Source organism: Simochromis diagramma, unplaced genomic scaffold (assembly GCF_900408965.1).
Source record: "Simochromis diagramma unplaced genomic scaffold, fSimDia1.1 OVJJ01000293.1, whole genome shotgun sequence".
Lineage (NCBI taxonomy): Eukaryota > Metazoa > Chordata > Actinopteri > Cichliformes > Cichlidae > Simochromis > Simochromis diagramma.
Window position 1 is genome coordinate 108,970 of NW_024386801.1, and position 18,330 is coordinate 127,299.

An 18,330-nucleotide genomic window follows, 5' to 3' on the forward strand; every position below is an offset into this window, starting at 1 on the left:
TTTTTAAGGTGCCCACCTGGTTCTGGGTGCACACATACATTCTGCTCCAAGCCAAAGCATGAGAAATGTCTTCTCTTCATCCAGGCTGTGATTCACGAGATACAAAGAGTTGCCAACACTGTTCCTCTCAGTGTCTTCCACTGCACCACTAAAGACACAGAGCTGATGGGTTATTCCATTCCCAAGGTAGGGCCAACTGGTTATTTTATTGCTACTATCATCTAGTTCTGATTCTGGTTCTGTCTTGGTTAAATCCTAAGTAGTGATGAGTTTGAACTGTTGTAATCCTGTTTTAATTCCGGACCAGTTCTGGGTCTGGTTGAATTGGGGTTTAGTCCTCGTGTCTTGATACAGCCAGACTTTGTTCTGCCTCGCTGCTTAATTAAAAAACTAGTTTAAGGTGTCCTGCACATGTGATATATATTTTTCCCTATATGAAGTCATTCTTTTTTGAACAAAACTCAAAACAGAGCCAATTAATCTTTCAGTCATTTCTAACCCCCCCCCCCCCCCCCAAAAAAAAAAAACAAAACAAAACAAAAAAACCCCACATGCATACTACCCTTTAGGGCTAAGCCCCGGGTGTTTCAAATGTCTGGCTCCGCCTCTGCAAAGATGGTCGCTCACAGTGGACGTAGATGCTTCTTTCACTCCTCTTTCAAACCATCTGTCCTCTCTGTCCAAAATGTGAACATTGGCATCCTTGAAAGAGTGACCTTTGACCTTTAGATGCAGATGAACAGCTGAGTCTTGTCCTGTGGAGGTGGCTCTTCTGTGTTGTGCCTAGGGCTGCTCAATTAATTGAATTTTAATCTCGATTACGATCTGGGCTTTCAATGATCATTAAAAATGACTGAGCCGATTATTAGCACCTCCCTCGTGCTTTATTCTCGCGCTGCTCCGTGTGGCAAATCGAGCGCACCTCTCTGCGTTTCGAACACGCGTCACAACAATTAAGAGGACCCGAGGGAAGCTCGGAAAGCTAAGCAGAAGTTATTTGGAGAGGAGAGTGACTGCTGTTGGTTCAAAAGAGAGGTAAAAAACTTCAGTGGTGTGGAAACATTATGGGTTCGCGGAGTCAGACGTGGATCAAGTAGACACAGTGTGTAAACTTTGTTACAGTGTCGTAGCTGCACCACAGAGCAACACTGCAAAGTTCACTAAACATAGATGTTTACATTTTTCATTTATTTCTTATACTGCAAACATTTGCACTGTTATCAGTATTTGCACTATTTTATATTATTTTTTAAAGTCATTATTCAATACATTGTTATTGTTAACCCTTTAAAGCCGGTCAGAGCAGCACGCTCCGTTTTGCGTAACTATTTTTAAATCCCTGTAGAACCGGAACCGCGTAAGCTAGCGCAATAATTTTTTTTGCATATGAAACCGGAGGAGTTGTACCGATCTGATCAGCTGTTCGTAACACTTCCCACATTGAAAAAGACGTCAACGCGAACTATCGCATGTTCGCCATTTCCTGCCCGAAACCGGAAGTGATGTCATTTTCGCGGAAAATGTAGTTTTTTTACTTGTAGGCCTTAAAAGCCTATACTGGTGTTTTTATAAGTCATGTTTGACTTTTCTGAATAGTTTCTGGGATGCTTAGAACTCGAATTGCACTGCTGGAAATAGTTTATTTTGATGCACCTGCTGTTTTCTTTGCAAATTTGCATCATAGGATTGTTTTTTCGTTTTTCCTGCAGTATATAAAAATTGCTGTATCTCCAAAATAAAACTATGAAGACGCTCAAAATAAATTTCCTGTTGTTGTAAACTATTTTTTGCAATTTTTTTGTATTTAAAGTTTTGAGGGATAAGCCTCTTAAATTTCTCCAAGTAGAAATATATGTTAAAAAAAAAACAAAAAACGATTTTAAATTTTTTTGTAGTTTACAGCTTACAAAACACGTAGCTGGCTCGTACAGCTGCGACGTAAAATTTTCAAATAACGGGGCTACATTCGGTGATGCTAGCGTTAGCCACCTTCAACAGGTGGTCAGGCTGAGTCCACAGGCGCACAGTCAGAGTTTCAGCTCCACGTTTCACTGCAGGGTCCCCTCATTCATCACATATCGGTGTCGGGCAGAGTGTAAATCCCGAGGCTGAACGGCCTTTGTGCAAGGACACAGGTGTTAGCAGGGCAAAGCTTTTAGCACAAACAGCAGCATAGAAAAATCCAGGCAGCCAGCTTGTGTCTGTCCAACGAATCAGAGAGCTCGTTACATCGCACCTTGTGGCTAATTCGGATTGCTTCGGAATTTTGCTAATCCAGTAGCTAATCCGCGAGCTAACAGGAAAGGAAAATTGATTTTCGAATGAAGAGTGAGATCGCAGTTTTAGATGTCAGATATAAATCTTTGAGTTCTGAATCTATTTGCTTATTTCTCTTTTTTTTAAATGTACTTAAACAGTCTCTAACTTTCCAGTAACAGAGCTACATTTGAAAAATACATTCGAACCTGTGACATCCAGATCTCAGGTTAAACCTCTGTAGTTATATCTCAGTATACGTCAGTGAATCAGGAATAATGTAAAACTATTTGAAACACCTTTACAGCATACAGAGTTCGGTCACTCTCCCCTGTTGTCTCTAGTGTCAGCTGCCTTTTTCTATTTACCCCCCTGCTTCTAGTCTCTGTCCTCTCCCTCAGCTTCTCTTCTGTTGTGTGAAAGCAGGTAGATCTTTTATTCCCTGTAAGGTCCCCGCAGCTGTGTTCTCTCACCAGCTGACTCCCTGACCTGCACTTCGTCCACTCACCTTCCATCTTGTATATTTAAGGACCAGCTCAATCATCTAGCTTTACAGCATAACTAATGTCATGTTTGTGTGCAGACTCTGTTATAGTAGTTTGATGTTGTTGTAATTTCCCATTTCCCAAAGCACTTACCTACAGTTCTCTTCATGTTTGAGATCGTCCTTGGTGTTTTCCTGCTAGTATCAACTCTACGGAAACCATCTGTGGAAACATCACTTCCTGAAATATCCAGCTGTCTGCAGTCACTCCACACAACCTCAGCTCAAATCTCGTCCATTCTGGGTTTCTTCCCATCGCACATTTTCACAGTTTCGTTTAAAGTTTCATTTGCATGCACTTTGATGCTCACGCCGGAACATATTCTGTCTCAGACTCATCTTAGAGAAATACTTCATGAAGCAGGGAATGTACTGTGTACGTACTGTATATTTGAAAAAGGACAAATTATATCTAGGAGATTTTTTTCTTTAAAAGCATCAGTGTATTAATAAATGTCGTAATTTGTCCTTTGAATAAAAGTTAAACTGGTCTAAAAGATTTTTTAAACTTTTTAGCAGTGGGGTTTTCCACAGAATTGTGCTGAAATTGGGTGAAAGACCAGTGTGTCACTCTGATAACACTTTGGTGTGATCAGGACACTGAGGTCAGTTAAAGACCTTGGTTTCCCGAACATGACCATCCCAGCATTCCTCAGTTCAGCATCAGACAAACAATGTCTTCCTGTAACTCAGTCTGGATTTTGCTTCTGTTCACCATCGCTGTGGATATTACATCAAACAATTAAAATGCGATTGCAGTGCAGAATCTAAGCGTTAATCCAAGCGCTGTAAGAGAAATATTCCATAAACTGCTTTAAATTTACAGGAACGGGCGTACATGGTCAGAGGCTCAGAGGTAATCAGGCAATGAGTGAGATAGAGATAGATAGAATTTTATTTCGAACATGCAAATATAAGTGAAATAACAAGAGAAAAGAAGAAAAACAAAAAAAACAAACTAAAACTTTAAAAAACATCAAGTTTTCATGTATATGTCTATGTCTACACAATGTGTGTGCTCGAAAAGGAGTAGGATGAAGTTTAGTGGCAAGAAGCTTCAAGGTCAGATGAGGCCAGCGCCCTTGTAATTCCATTAAAGAGATAAAACTTCTAAACTGGTGGAGAACTCATGAAAAAGTGCATTCAAACATATTAAATCTAAGAAGTGGATTTTCTGCTGTTTTTTGGCTCCACTCAGCAAAATGACGACCCAGTCTGGACTACCAGGTGCTGCTGAAACCACAACAGATTTCAGATCAAATTTTGATATGTCCTGGTGATATTTCCATCAAATTTGCCTCTTTCAGCTGTAAATGAGATGGAGCCGGGCATAAATGAATGAGTCAAGTGGCCGTACATGTTTAACTGACTCAGTACTGAATATCAATGCTGTATAAGTGTTAGTGAAAGTGTGCAAGTGTGTGTAGTTTACAAAAAACTAATTCCCATTGTGCGTCATCCTTCTAACACAGTAGTGACACCTCAGGCTATTTTTTGCACTGTGTTCATTGTGTTTGCTTTGTCAGTGCTCTCAGTCTGTCACAGACCTCATTATCAGGCACAGACACTCGGTGGGCACTGAGAAATCTAACACAATGCAGGAAGAGCTCCAGTTGCACCAACACATTCAGTTTCTTCAAACCAAAGTCACAGAGACTGTTTTACATCAGCAGATTAGGACAGGGTCCACGTTTTCCAGCACCTTTATTGACTCTACAAAATGTAACTGCAGAAACCCCCGAAACACAAATGACTCTTCTTAACCTCCTTCAACTACGTGTTGAACTCATTCAAGATTTCTGGATGTGTGCCTCACTGTTTCAGCAGGCTGGCGGGAAAAGCTTAGTGTGAGGAAACCGTCGTGTTGTTGTGACAGCAAAAGAGCCGGTTCTGATGTGGCTCTAAAAGAGAAATCTGACTGTCTGGCTTTACAAACACGTTGCAACATAAGTGCTTCTGAATCAGTCCTCGTGTGCTGTGATGCTGTCTCTTTCTAGTTTAGATCAGCAGCTCAAAGCACACATGTTCCCTCTCATAGAGGTCATCCACCAGCCTGCACCAATTACAACTTACTGACCACTCAAAGAACACCGGAAGATTTAGCATCAGCAATAACATTGGATTTATATGTGTACAGATGTGCATGAGTTATTTTCTCACCTTTTCCGTAACTTTATATGATTTCAGTCTGTTTTCAGTTTGTCCAAAAGCATCAGATATTATAACTTTAAAGTCTAAATTTAGTCCTCACTATATATTCTTTGTGGTTATTCTGACATGAATCCCTCCTTTATCCCATGACTCCATCCTTACATAGTGTTATTTGCTTATCTAATTCAGGGAGCTTATCACAACTGTCTACTTGACTCAGTGTACTTAAGTCACTAAATTAAATCCTACATAGAATAAGGCAAAAGGTCATGTGTAGCTAAAATACGTTAGAATGACTATAAATAGTGGTTTCCTGTTTTTTAGGACAGCAGCATGAAGCTTAAAGCTATTTTTCAGCTTTACTTGAACATTAAAATTCAGCAGTCCGACCGTGTCAGTGTTGCAGAGGTGCTGACATTTGGTGTATGGGTTAAATAGAGATAACTGTTCAGAGTCACAGACACTCTGCTCTTGAATAATCTGGGTGTGGACATTTGCTAGATGACTAAAGTTCTTTTTAGTAATTCAAGAAGGGGAAACTGACCTCAACTTTGTGACTCTTTGACCCAACTTTGACCTTCCTGCTTCAGCTCAACTTCAGATCACAGAATAAGAAATGTTAAGATAAAGCGCAGGACCAGTTACATACAACAACTTACAAGCTCACAAGTTCGCCTGTACGAGTGCATGATTTGACATCTTTTTAAAGACGTGTATCCAGACCAGTGGGCACGTGATCCTGACCTTCTTTGTTCTGGTGTCACTTTGGGGTCACTGGGCCTATATTTGGTTAAGACCTGTGTCTGCCTTCTATCTCTGACAGCTTCGATATATTCTGTAATTCCACGATCTTTGTTTAGCACCAGATTTCTTTCATCTGCTTTGGCTTCTGCTTTCTTTGCATGGTGTTATAATTCGGCCCACTCTGATTGGTATTTGATGGGTTTTGGTTCCGTTGTGTTTGTTCAGCGCTTTGGTCGACGTGAGTCGCTATTTCTTTATAAATGTGCAGAATGAAGTTTATATTGTTGTTTTTCTCTTGATTTCATTCTATTTGTTACAATGACTAAAGACTCAAGAGAGATAATAAAGAGCCTCTGAAGCTTTCACTCATGCCTACACCCACAGAAGAGTGTAATTTTTGGTATGTGAGAGGTCACAGAGGGAGGAGAAGCAGCATGACCGAGTGTTTGGGGGGGTGAGTGTGTGTCAGATAAGTGGGAAGTCCTCTCTAGAGTATAAATACATGAGCCTGGTGGACATCGAGCACGAATCTGAGACAGCGTGAAGACATTTGGAGCAGATATTCACAATGGCCAACCACAAAGGCAAGTGAACGTCTGCTGCTGACTGCAGCTATTACTGCTAGTACAAAATTAGTTTGGATTTTAATGTGTGAGAAATGTGCTGACGGGTGAATCAGCATTTGGGTGCTACAGGATTCGTCCTGGGTCCCCACCGAAGGCTTTCACAGCTTTTGAGCAAAACTAGGACAGGAAGGAAGGCAGCTATGCATTGAGAACAAATACGTGTAATTTTGCAGATTATGCAAAGTTAATACTTTGTCAATAATCTGATTTAAAGGGAAGAAAAATCAACAGTTGGAAAAATCATAGGCAGAGCAGCACAGCCGACGTACATCTTGACTATGATCATGGACTTGACTCTTAGCAATGTCGCAGCTTAAAAAAAGCTGAAACTCCCAAGTCTGTAAATGTGTTATTTGGCGATATGACAGAAACCTCTATAAGCCTGATATCAGTGCATGACCGATGTCCGAACTTTCTGCTGTTCGTCTTAGGTTTGATTAGTGATGTGGATCTGAGAAGTCGTGAGAACAACTCGGCACACCGCACCAGGGAGATCGATCAGAAGCGCTTGATTGTCCGTAGGGGTCAGCCCTTCTCCATCACTGTGCAGTGTAATGGCTCTTTGGCCCCCAAACACCACTTGGATCTAGTCCTGCACCTCGGTGAGTACAGGCTGACCAGGAACGAGCTGTAAAGATGGAAAAGATTAAACTCGGGTCTTCTGGGGAACATTGCAAAGAAAGCATCTTGTTTTGGAAGATTTCTTTAGTCAGTCAGCACCTTATAAGAACTGTAACTCATTAATAAGTCAGTATCAGTTCGTATGTTCTTCCTTATGCCGTCTCAATTTCAACTACAACTTCAAATTGAATTAAGAATTAGATAACAAAGAAGAAATTTCTTCTTGTAAAAGAAGAAATCATATACAAACACTGATTGTTAGTAAATATTGTGTGTACAATAGACCTTAAATTTAAGTTTTATATGTAGCAAAACTGGGTCTACACAAGTCTATTGATCGTCAAAAGAGCTTGCAGAGAAAAGCGTCTGGACTTCTTTAAGTTGCTTGAAGACGTTTCACCTCTCATCCGAGAAGCTTCTTCAGTTCGAGGGTCAGATGGTGGAGAGTCCCAGATTTAAACCTAGTGGGAGGGTCCCCCCACAGAGGGACAAAAGGACCCCCTGATGAGGTGAAATGTCTTCAAGCAACTTAAAGAAGTCCAGACGCTTTTCTTTGCAAGCTCCTTTGACTACGATGAGCTGGATGACTGAGAACCTTCACAGACATAAGTCTATTGATCCCCAACACTGAACTCCTCCTGATCATTAAAACAGTTCAGATTTATAACCATCACTTGCTGTGTAAAGCTGAACACCTGTTCCATACATGCTGTTGTTTCTGACCCAGAAGGCTTTGTTTGTTTCACCAGGTAAGAGAGACGAGGTGGAGATCAAGGTTCAGAAGGTGCATGGAGCTGGGGACAAGTGGTGGTTTAACCAGCAGGGAGCACAAGATGAAATGCTGCTGACTCTGCACAGTCCAGCAGATGCTATCATTGGCCAGTACAGTCTGGCTGTGCTGCTGATGTCACCGGACGGACGCATTTCAGAGAAAGAGGACGAAATGAGTTTCCACCTGCTCTATAACCCCTGGTGCAAAGGTAAAGTGTGCGCTCTCTGTGTGTCTGATTGCTTCAGCAGGTCAGACTGAAGCCACTGACACACTCGGAGTTTCATTTGCTTTTTCTGTGATTACGATGAATTAAATTCCACAATAAGCAAAATGATCAGATTACAACTGAAGACTTCATATTAGCAACACTGTCGTGGTCTTTATGCGTTTACCAGATGATGTGGTGTATCTGCCTGACGAGACTCAGCTTCAGGAGTACATCATGAACGAAGGAGGAATAATCTACATGGGGACCTGGGAATACATCAAAAGCATTCACTGGAATTATGGACAGGTAACACACACAAACATTTAAAGTGCGACTGTGCTGAATACATCTGTGTCTGTCAGCCCAGTGGGGTGTGACAAAGTGGGCGAGAAGACCATTTGTCTATATTCTTAGTTAACATTCTTGTTTTGATTTAACCATATTTCACATGTAGTCTGCAACAGGCAAACATCTACTATCCCGGGTTTGTTTATGTTTTGCACTTTTACAGATTATATAATATAACATCTTGGTTTAAATCAATCCCTACAAGTTTAAGTTAACATGTTCTTTATTTCAACTGTTAATTTGTATTGTTTACAACTTACCTTCTTCTTCTTTTACGTATTATTGGCGGTTGGCAAACAACTACATGGTGCATTACCGCCACCACTGCTATGGAGTGTGGACAGAAATCACGCTCAAAACAAAAAAAACACTTCATATCCTCCCAAACAACCTTACTTCTCTCAAAAACTGAAACAATGCCTGATAACACTTATCCCCCGACTCCCTCTGTAGTAACCCTACAACATCAAGTTTCATATCAATGCTACTGAGATTTCGGACCAACCGTCTCCTCTCTACCGTATATTTCCGACACTGCAAAACAACATGCTCCAAAGTTTCATCCGCTCCACAATAATCACATTTCCCTGAGGCATGCTTCCCTATCAAGAACAGTGTGGAATTCAAACCCATATGCCCAAATCTCAGTCTTGACACCACCACCTCCTCTCGCCTACTCCTTCTTGTGGATCTCCTCACTCCCACCCCCCTTTGAATTTTATATAACCACCTTCCCCTCCTGTCTTCGTCCCACTGTTTCTGCCATCTACCCCTCATTTCGAGCTTAATAATACTCTTTACTTTCTCCTGACCAAAATTCACCGCCAGATCAACTATCTCATGATTAGTGGCTGCCTTTGCTAACCTGTCCGCTGCTTCATTCCCCCTTACCCCATAGTGAGCCGGGACCCATACAAACACTACCGATAGACCCATCATATGTATCCTGACTTACCTTACCTACCTGTCTTCCAGAAACAAAAGGAGGAAATGTAGTTTTACTTCCTGCTTTATAGCTTCTGGGTTCATCTGAGGTCACAGGAAGAGACCAAGTGCAGAAGGGGAAGAACTCTTATAATTTAATAAAGTTGGTTTTAGAGGGTTTATGAAGAAATGGATTTATTGTTGTAATATGTATTGATTACAGCACAGAGTTTATGTTGCCAGTAAAGAGGAGCAGTAGAGGTTTGAATATAATCATGTTCATCTTACCTACTGAATGGAACAGTCCAGGGGAGAAATTGTTTGGTTAAGTGGACGATTTAAGCAGAAGAACTCAGGTGTTTCAAGAGAAAGGTCCAGGTCAGTGTAGCTGTGTGCAGTCTGACCTTAATTTCCGCTGATTTAAGTTCAGTTATGTTTATTTGAACTGAGTTAATTATAGAGTTGAGTTTCTTATTTGTTTCTTTGTAAATATTGTTTGGGTCACAAAATAAATCACTTGCTACACTGGACAGCATCAGTCTCCTGCACTTCTTTGACCGCTTAAGTCGAGTCCTACCACAGGGGGCTGGTGTGAACTGTCACAGCAGTGTGGCGGAGACTCTCAGGCTTTGGCTGGATCTGAAAATCTGTCAGTTGTCTGGAGGAAACATCTGGATGCGATGTGTCAGAATGTAACCAGACCACACAAACAAAGGCTCACCCATTCACAGGTAGCTGCGAGGGCAGAGAGGATGACTAACAGGCAGACTGTGGGTGTAACAGATGCACACGTACAGTGGGGGAAATAATACGAATCTGTGGAGGGAGCTGAAGCCTTGAGTTGCTAAGGAGCAGCCAATAAACCTGAAGGAGTGTTTCTGTTAAGAGGGGTGGACCAAAATCCCCCCTGACATGTGCGGTTGTCAGAAAGGGTTTCTTCACCAAGTACTAAGTTATAATCTTCTTGAGGATCAAAAGTCATCAGCACAGAATCCAAAACTTATTTCCCCTACTGCACACACTGGGCAGCCGATGGGAAACATTTAGTATTTAGAAAAAGGTTCTTCAGGAAATCTCTCCTGAAAAGCCTTTCCTGTTTTTAGGCGCTCTTCTATGGGCTCTCTCACTGGCGTTCTCCTTCTCCTGCAGTTTGAGGACTATGTGATGGACATCTGTTTTGAAGTCCTGAATAACTCCAACGATGCTCTGCGAGACTCACAGATGGACATTGAGCAGAGATTTGACCCCGTCTACGTCAGCAGGATCATCACTGCAATGGTGAGAAGCATTTCTGGCTTCCGCTGAAAATAATGTTAACGGCTGGAAAACAGCGCGAGGGAAAACATTTGGTTTCATTTGTGTGAGCACATGATGAACATGATCTGCAGCTCATGAATGCCACAGCAGAGATCCTGAGTCTGATAGGTGAACTCTTGCAGGTGAACTCTAATGATGACAGAGGAGTGCTGACTGGGCGCTGGACTGAGCCGTACTCTGATGGAGTTGCACCGTACCGGTGGACCGGCAGCGCACCGATCCTCCGTCAGTGGAGCAAAGCTGGGGTCAGAGCAGTGAAATATGGCCAGTGCTGGGTGTTTGCTGCTGTTGCATGTACAGGTAACACAGACTTCCCTGCATTCAAGGATAGCTGAATCATTCCTTTAAAAGCATCCCTTCTGTGGCAGTTGTCATTTAAACTACTTCCATCGTTCCAGATCTTCAGCACAAATACATTCACAACATCGGATGTAGAAACAAATCATTTGTCTCAGTTGGAGCGTGTGATCTTTTCACAGTGCTGCGCTGTCTGGGAATCCCAACACGCCTCATCACCAACTTCTCTTCAGCTCATGATGTCGATGGAAACCTCTCTATAGACTTCCTGTTGGATGAAAACCTGCAACCACTGGAGAGCAGAGGAGGGAGAGACAGCAGCTGGTAGGATCACAGGAACTCCTACGATCAGAAAAAATACACAAATATGGCATTATCTAACGGGAGGTGATACGTTTTCCGTCCTCATGGTTTTAGGAATTTCCACTGTTGGGTGGAGTCTTGGATGAGGAGAGATGATCTCCCCAAAGGAAATGATGGCTGGCAGGTTTTAGATCCCACCCCTCAAGAACTCAGCGATGGTACGGTCCTAACGTTTGATGTTTTAGTCCACATGTTTTTCTGGTACTTTTCTGTGTAAACTCATTTCTGTATTTCATCGTTATGAACGGCTGTGAGGATTGTCACCGCTGACTTTCTTTAGAGCTAAAACAAAGATGTTGATAGTTTGACTTCCACATGAAAAAAATACTTTTCAAAACCTTATTTAGTTCAGAAAAGTCCCACAGTTGTTTCCTGAGTGTCAAAACTTAGTTCCAGATGGACTTGGGTGGTCATCAACCTGAATAATAATTGTTAAAAGTGTTTTGATGTCACTTAGTGATTCTCTACTGATGCAGGAAATGCTTTTAAATAAATGGACGTTTGTGCTTCAGGGGTTTTCTGCTGTGGTCCGTGCCCTGTGACGGCCGTCAAGGAGGGAAATCTGGGAGTGAAGTACGATGCTCCGTTTGTGTTTGCAGAGGTGAACGCTGACATCATCCACTGGATCGTTCAGAGAAATGGCCAACGGAGAAAAGTATGTGTTGTTTTTTCAGTTTTTCTATCTTCCAACTCATAAAGCAGTAACCACACACACACACACACACATTTTTATAACAGATAATCATTTCTAATGGTCTCTCCGACTTCCACAGATCAGAGTGGACCAGACCACTGTGGGTAGGAACATCAGCACCAAAAGTGTTTACGGGGACTTCAGAGACGACGTCACTGTGCAATACAAATATCCTGAAGGTTAGCTGGAAAGCAGAACACACGCAGGAGCATATAAATAACGTTTACATGAGTTCATGGCAGTTCTTCATGAAAACTCTCTTCTCCACAGGATCCAAGAAGGAGAGAGAAGTGTACGAGAAGGCGGGGCGTCGGGTGACAGACGTCCTCAGTGACAGCTCAGAACCAGGACGACTGCAGCTGTCCATCAAGCACGCCAAGCCTGTGTTTGGGACAGACTTTGATGTGATTATTGAGGTATGGACTATTCACACTGCAGCTAAATGAGTGGATGAACTAAACCTGAATTCATGACACAGTCATTCTGTCAGTAGGTGAAGAATGAAGGAGACCAGGATGCTCACGTTCAGCTGACCATGCTGGCTACGGCTGTTACTTACAGCTCTCTCTATCGGGGGAACTGCCAGAGGCAGACCACCACTGTGATGGTGCCTGCTCACAAAGGTCAGCAGCCTAGATGAGCTCTGACATGTTACAAAGTAACATCTCAGCTGCTCTTGTAATTCTGTAAGAGCTGGATGCTGTTTGATGCTGTGTGTTTGTGTGTTATCAGCTCAGCAGGAAGTGCTGCGTCTGCGCTACGATGACTATGCCCAGTGTGTCTCAGACGATCATCTGATCAGGGTGAAAGCATTCGTAGAGGCTCCAGGCGAGAACGAGCCCCTCCTGACTGTGACTGACATCCCACTCAGCAGACCTGACGTCTTCATACAGGTGGGAACACCTGTACGGGTCACCTGGGTTATTATAGTTTTATGTTTTCTAACACGTTTTAACTTTTTGTTTGTAAGTCAGAGCTGGTTTGTTTGTCCCAGTTCAGGTTTTTTTGTTTGAAAATCTTTCACTTTAGTTTTTACTAGTTTCAGTGTTGGTTTGAGTCTTTTCAGTTAATATTGTGTGGAGGGGACACGTCAGAGGAAGACTCTGGAAAATCAGTATTCCAGTAAAAACACTTTGTGAATGCAGTTGACTCGCAGCCTTGTAGACATTCAGTTTCAGTAACACGTCCAAAAACCACCTCAAGTCCACAAAATCATTTCACTTATTTTTAAGTTCTTCAAGATTGTAATTTTTATTTTGGTTTGTATTTTATTTAATTAAAATGTTTTTTTCACATCTGGTTTTAGTTTGAAGTGAACTTAGACTGAACTATAATAACCTGGTAGGACACACAGATGTATTTGCTGGTGATGTTTCTTTAGTGCCCAAAGAAGAAGAAATGTAAACAGGAAGACTCGGCTATCCTCACAAAGAAAGACATTTGGCTGAATTTAGACACATTTCAAAAAATGTAACCAAACAACGTGACATCCAGTGTTATTGTGTTTGGTGATACTTTGTAGACGTTCTAGAACACAGAGCGGTCTCCTCTTTCTCCAGGTTCCTGGGAAGGCTTTTGTTCGTGAACAAGTAAAAGCTTCCATCTCCTTCACCAATCCCTTACCAGTTCCACTAAAAGGAGGTGTGTTCACTGTGGAGGGTGCAGGCCTACTCTCTTCCACTAAGATCCATGTTAGGTAAGTAATGGGTCTGCTGTTTAGAACAAAAGTTTAGCCCACAAAGCAAAGCTTGTCGCGTGAATGAAGAATGAGGCATGGGTCCAACATTGGGAAAATGTGGGATAAATGAGTGCGTGGGTGGGTATTGTTACATAGAGACTATAAGTATATACTTATAGAAGCCCTCTCAATCACTTAAAAGTATCAGTATTTTACAATCTGCCTAGCGCAGTAGGGACTCGCTGTGGTCATCTGGATCCCTCAGTGTAATAATACGGTTTTTCTGGGCCAGGACAGAGTTGGTCCAAAGGCCAGTCCTTGAACAGGGATTTTTCCATGTGTGAACCAGTGGCTTGATTCTAATAAACTGCCCTTGTAGGTTATTCCTGATGACTTTAATGTGGCACTGAGGCACAAATACAGCAGTCAGTAAAAAACAAAATAAAGAACACATGCATCTTCTCTTCCAGTGGGGACATTTCTCCAGGACAGACGGTGTCCATTGTGGTGTCCTTCTCACCCATGAGGACTGGGGTGAGGAAGCTGCTGGTGGACTTTGACTCTGACCGACTGAAAGATGTCAAGGGAGTCACCACAGTGGTCGTCCGCAAGAAGTACAGAAATATCTTCCCTGAAATTACAGAACGTTATTAAGCAACCTTTAAATAATCTGAGACGATGTGACGTGTCCTGTGAGCGGATGAGCCATCGAGCAATCAGCATGTATGTGGAATAAAACATGTTCCACATACATCAGCCTGTGAAAGTCCACAAATACATGATGATAAAGCATTAGTTTGAAGCCACTATGTGCCAGGTATGAACATTTCTGACTTTGCATTATCATATTTTGCATTTTGTTTCGGTTTCACTGCGTTAGCGTCTCATTTCTTACCTTTGACTTTTGCGGTTTGGTTTTTCTGCTGAATTTTGGCGCCTGGCCGACAGTTTAAAGGTTTCTAATAAAGGAAATTCTGTTGTTGTTTGTATTTTTTGTTTGTTTCTTTTTCACTGTTTGTAATCACAAAGTTCAAATGAATGCACTTTTTATAATATTTGTGTTTCAGCTAATATATAAACACATATACAGAAGTTTTTTCTACCAGTTACTTTAGTTTTTTTTATTACTTTTTCTTAAAACAGTTGAACCCGTCTATATGTTTATAGCACATTTTGTAAATCAAGACCATTTCAAATATTTAACACATTTCATCATTTATAAAACTTTTAAAAAATGATGGATTATTTTAAATATAAAATCTCAAAGGAAAAAAGAAAAATAAAGAGGAACACACGCCCTCAATATAAATGATGATTAAAAATTTAAAGATAAAGTTTAGAGTAGTTAGATCTAAATTTATAGAATCAGCAGCAGAATCACTGTTTAATGAAAAGCAGTTGGAAACAGAACAGATCAAACTCCATGACACAAAGTCAGTTCAAAATAGTCAAAACACCAGCTAATCCTTACTTTACAAATCCTGCCAATAAACCTTAGGCTGGAAATATTTGTTCTTCAGTAATAGAAATAAAACTCCGCCTCCACCAGTGTGTGAATGTGAGAGTGAATGAATAGTGGCATTGTAAAGCGCTTTGGGTGCCTTGAAAAGGGCTATATAAATCCAATCGATTATTATTATTATTATTATACTAAAATACTTCAAAGACCACCTTAAACGGAGAAATTTCAACTGAAAAAGAAGAGCAGAGCATACTTTTTGTCAAACAGCTGCAAACTCTTTCCAATGAAAAGACTGAACAGGGAACATCCCAAGTTATCCCAGAAGGTGGCGGCATGCAATGGCACGTCACTGCATGAATCAAAGCTTGAGGGGAGTTAATTCTTCTAATTATTGGTGAAACATAGACCGTGGAAGTTTTGACTTGGGAGACCCGGTTGTGTTGATATGTATATATTAATGTAATGATAAGGTTTACCAGCAGGGGGCACTGTATTTAAGAAAGCTCATGAATGCCTCCAGGGGAGCACATAAAAGAAGACTGGTCTGTGGTGTGATATATGAATGGTGTTAATAAAATGTTTGGAGCAGTAGCTCGCAAGGCATAAGTGGATGCTGTGTTATTTTTAACAATCGCTACGAAGACAACAAATGGCACCAGGAGTAAAAGTGGAAGCGATAGCAGTTCAAAGTTCTGTTTGAGATGGAAAGTTTGAAGCCACCGGAAGGACTGAAACTGGTGGGGAATGTGGACAGCAACAGGCAGTGTTTTAAGCAGCAGTTTGAGCTGTACATGGCTGCCATGGGACTGGACTCTAAACCCGATGCCAGGAAAATTGCTTTGCTGCTCACGGTAGCTGGTCCTCAAGCCATTGAAGTCTTCAACACGTTTGAGGAAGTTGGTGACAGGAATAAGTACGACAAAGTGGTTTAAAAGTTTGATGCACACTGTTCACCACAGAAGAACGCAGTATATGAAAGGTATGTTTTCCGATCTCGGATGCAGCAACCAGAAGAGACTTTTGATTGCTTTGTGACTGATTTGAAGCTAAATTAAGGCACAGTCGTGTGATTTTGGAGAGCTGAAAGATTCTATGGTTCGCGATCAAATTGTGTATGCGATCCATGATAAACGGACTAGAGAACGGCTGCTCAGAGATTCCAAACTAACTCTGGATGAAGCAGAAAGACTGTGTCATGCAAGTGAGGTAGCCCTGCAGCATGCAAGGACATTTAATGAGACGAGCGTCGCTGCAGTACATGATGGTGCAAGAATAGCTGTGGTTAAAAAGAAAATGAAGAAGAATATGTCACAAAAGTCCAGCAAAGAAGATACAGTGTACTCCTGTAAGCGATGTGGTAGCAGACATGAACCGAGACAGTGTCCAGCTTATGGCAAAAGATGTTTGAAAAGCGATGGAAAAAAATAATTTTGCCAAACAATGTCTGTCTAAAACCAAATCGGTGCATGTAGTTGAAGAGACTGACTTAAGCGAGACTTTCTTTGTGGGCATGGTGTCACTTGAGGATGTAAAAAGTGAGCATAACGAAGCAGAAGACAGTGAGAAACGCTCAGATAATGAAGCTACGTGGATTGTTTCACTCCCAATACAAGGAACTTTGGTGACACTAAGGACTGATACAGGTGCACAGGCAAACCTAATCAGCATGACAGAGATCAATGCTATGAAACCAAAGCCCAAAATAATGAAGAAAAGGGTACCTCTAAAAGACTACAATGGGAAGAATATTGAGAGCAGTGGTCAATGCAGACTTAAAGTGACAATAAAACACAAAGATTATGATGTATTGTTTAATGTTGTTCCAGAGGGTCGTGAATCACTGCTGGGTGGCGTGACATCCAAAAGATTGAACCTAGTAGAGAGAGTGTACCACATCAGCTGTGCAGAAGCAGCAAGTGGTCAGCGAGGAGCAGGTGACTCCATTGTACAGCATTATGAGGGTGTCTTCAAAGGTTTGGGATGTCTACCATGCACTTACAGTATCCAGCTGAAAGAGGATGCAAAGCCAGTGATCCATGCACCATGTAGAGTCCCGGCTCCACTGAAGGACCGTTTAAAGAAAGAACTGGACAGGATGTCGCAACTGCAGGTTATTACAAAAGTGGAAGAACCGACTGCGTGGGTAAACTCAATGGTGTGTGTGGATAAAAGGAATGAAAACAATGATTTGAGAACATGCATGGACCCTGGCGATTTAAATCAAGCCATAAAACGTGAGCACTACCAGATACCAAAGCATGAAGAGATTGCAAGTGAAATGGCAGGCGCCAAATACTTCTCAAAGCTGGATGCAGCACAGGGTTTTTGGCAAATAAAGCTGGATGAGAAAAGTTCAAAATACTGTACTTTCAATACACCTTTTGGCAGGTACAGATTCCTCAGAATGCCATTTGGCATAATCTCAGCATCTGAGATTTTTCATCGTGCCATGGACAACATGTTAGAGGGATTACAAGGTGTTCGCTGTTATGTTGATGATGTGGTTATTTGGGGCTCCGCCCTACAAGAACATAATGAAAGACTGGTGAAGGTGCTGCAACGTGTGAGGGAGAATGGATAAAGTGTCATTTTGGTGTAAAGGAAATAACATTTCTGGGAGACAAATTTTCTGCTGGAGGCATTGAGCCAGATGAAAGAAAAATAAAAGCCATTGCAACCATGCCACACGATATTTTTCCGGTAACAGTGGGATGCACACAGGGCAGCCGACAAAAGGTAGTATGCTCCGACATCATCAGCTCATCCGTCTTTCATATCAAACTGAATTATTTAAATTTAATGTTATTGTTTACTTTCTTGTGGTCCAGACATGACATGCTTACAGAATAGAATAGAATACAATAGAATGCCTTTTATTGTCACTAAACGCATGTACAGTGAGATACAGAGCATCTCCAGTGCAGACGTGTGGGAAAAGAAAGAGGAGGGTGAGGTGCACAGTTAGCAGCACTATATACACATGAACAGCATTCGAAAATAAATGTGCAAATATACAGGGTGGGCCATTTATATGGATACACCGTAATAACATGGGAATGGTTGGTGATATTAAAGTCCTGTTTGTGGCACATTAGTATATGTGAGGGGGCAAACTCCTCAAGATGGGCGGTGACCATGGTGGCCATTTAGAAGTCGGCCATCTTTGATACAACTTTTGTTTTTTCAATAGGAAGAGGGCCATGTGACACATCAAACCTATTGGTAATGTCACAAGAAAAACAATGGTGTGCTTAGTTTCAACATAACTTTATTCTTTCATGAGTTATTTACAAGTTTCTCTTTGTTCACAGCCATTGACATGTCG

General features: G+C 41.6%; 1 protein-coding gene and 1 long non-coding RNA gene across 2 annotated transcripts; one reads left to right on the forward strand and one right to left on the reverse strand.

Annotated features, from left to right (window-relative positions):
* Positions 1-3,674: 3,674 nt before the first annotated feature.
* LOC120729398 lies at positions 3,675-8,251 on the reverse strand. Its single transcript, XR_005694928.1, has 2 exons — positions 8,107-8,251; positions 3,675-6,949 (listed from the first exon to the last, which is right to left on the reverse strand). It is a non-coding gene; the product is annotated as an uncharacterized LOC120729398 (long non-coding RNA).
* Positions 6,208-14,522, forward strand: tgm2l (transglutaminase 2, like). Its single transcript, XM_040024927.1, has 15 exons — positions 6,208-6,279; positions 6,753-6,923; positions 7,692-7,922; positions 8,110-8,228; positions 10,344-10,472; positions 10,634-10,811; positions 10,991-11,132; positions 11,226-11,329; positions 11,684-11,826; positions 11,945-12,044; positions 12,136-12,281; positions 12,359-12,488; positions 12,598-12,758; positions 13,425-13,561; positions 14,014-14,522. Exons 1-15 carry the CDS (start codon positions 6,264-6,266, stop codon positions 14,195-14,197), a joined length of 2,091 nt encoding a protein of 696 aa, XP_039880861.1. The 5' UTR covers positions 6,208-6,263; the 3' UTR covers positions 14,198-14,522.
* Positions 14,523-18,330: the final 3,808 nt, after the last annotated feature.

What these genes read in the sequence shown, in the direction of transcription:
- tgm2l (XM_040024927.1), top strand. An exon ending in ACTTTGATGTGATTATTGAG is followed by an intron (nt 12,282 to 12,358) that starts GTATGGACTATT and finishes TTCTGTCAGTAG; the next exon opens with GTGAAGAATGAAGGAGACCA. An exon ending in GACCTGACGTCTTCATACAG is followed by an intron (nt 12,759 to 13,424) that starts GTGGGAACACCT and finishes CTCTTTCTCCAG; the next exon opens with GTTCCTGGGAAGGCTTTTGT.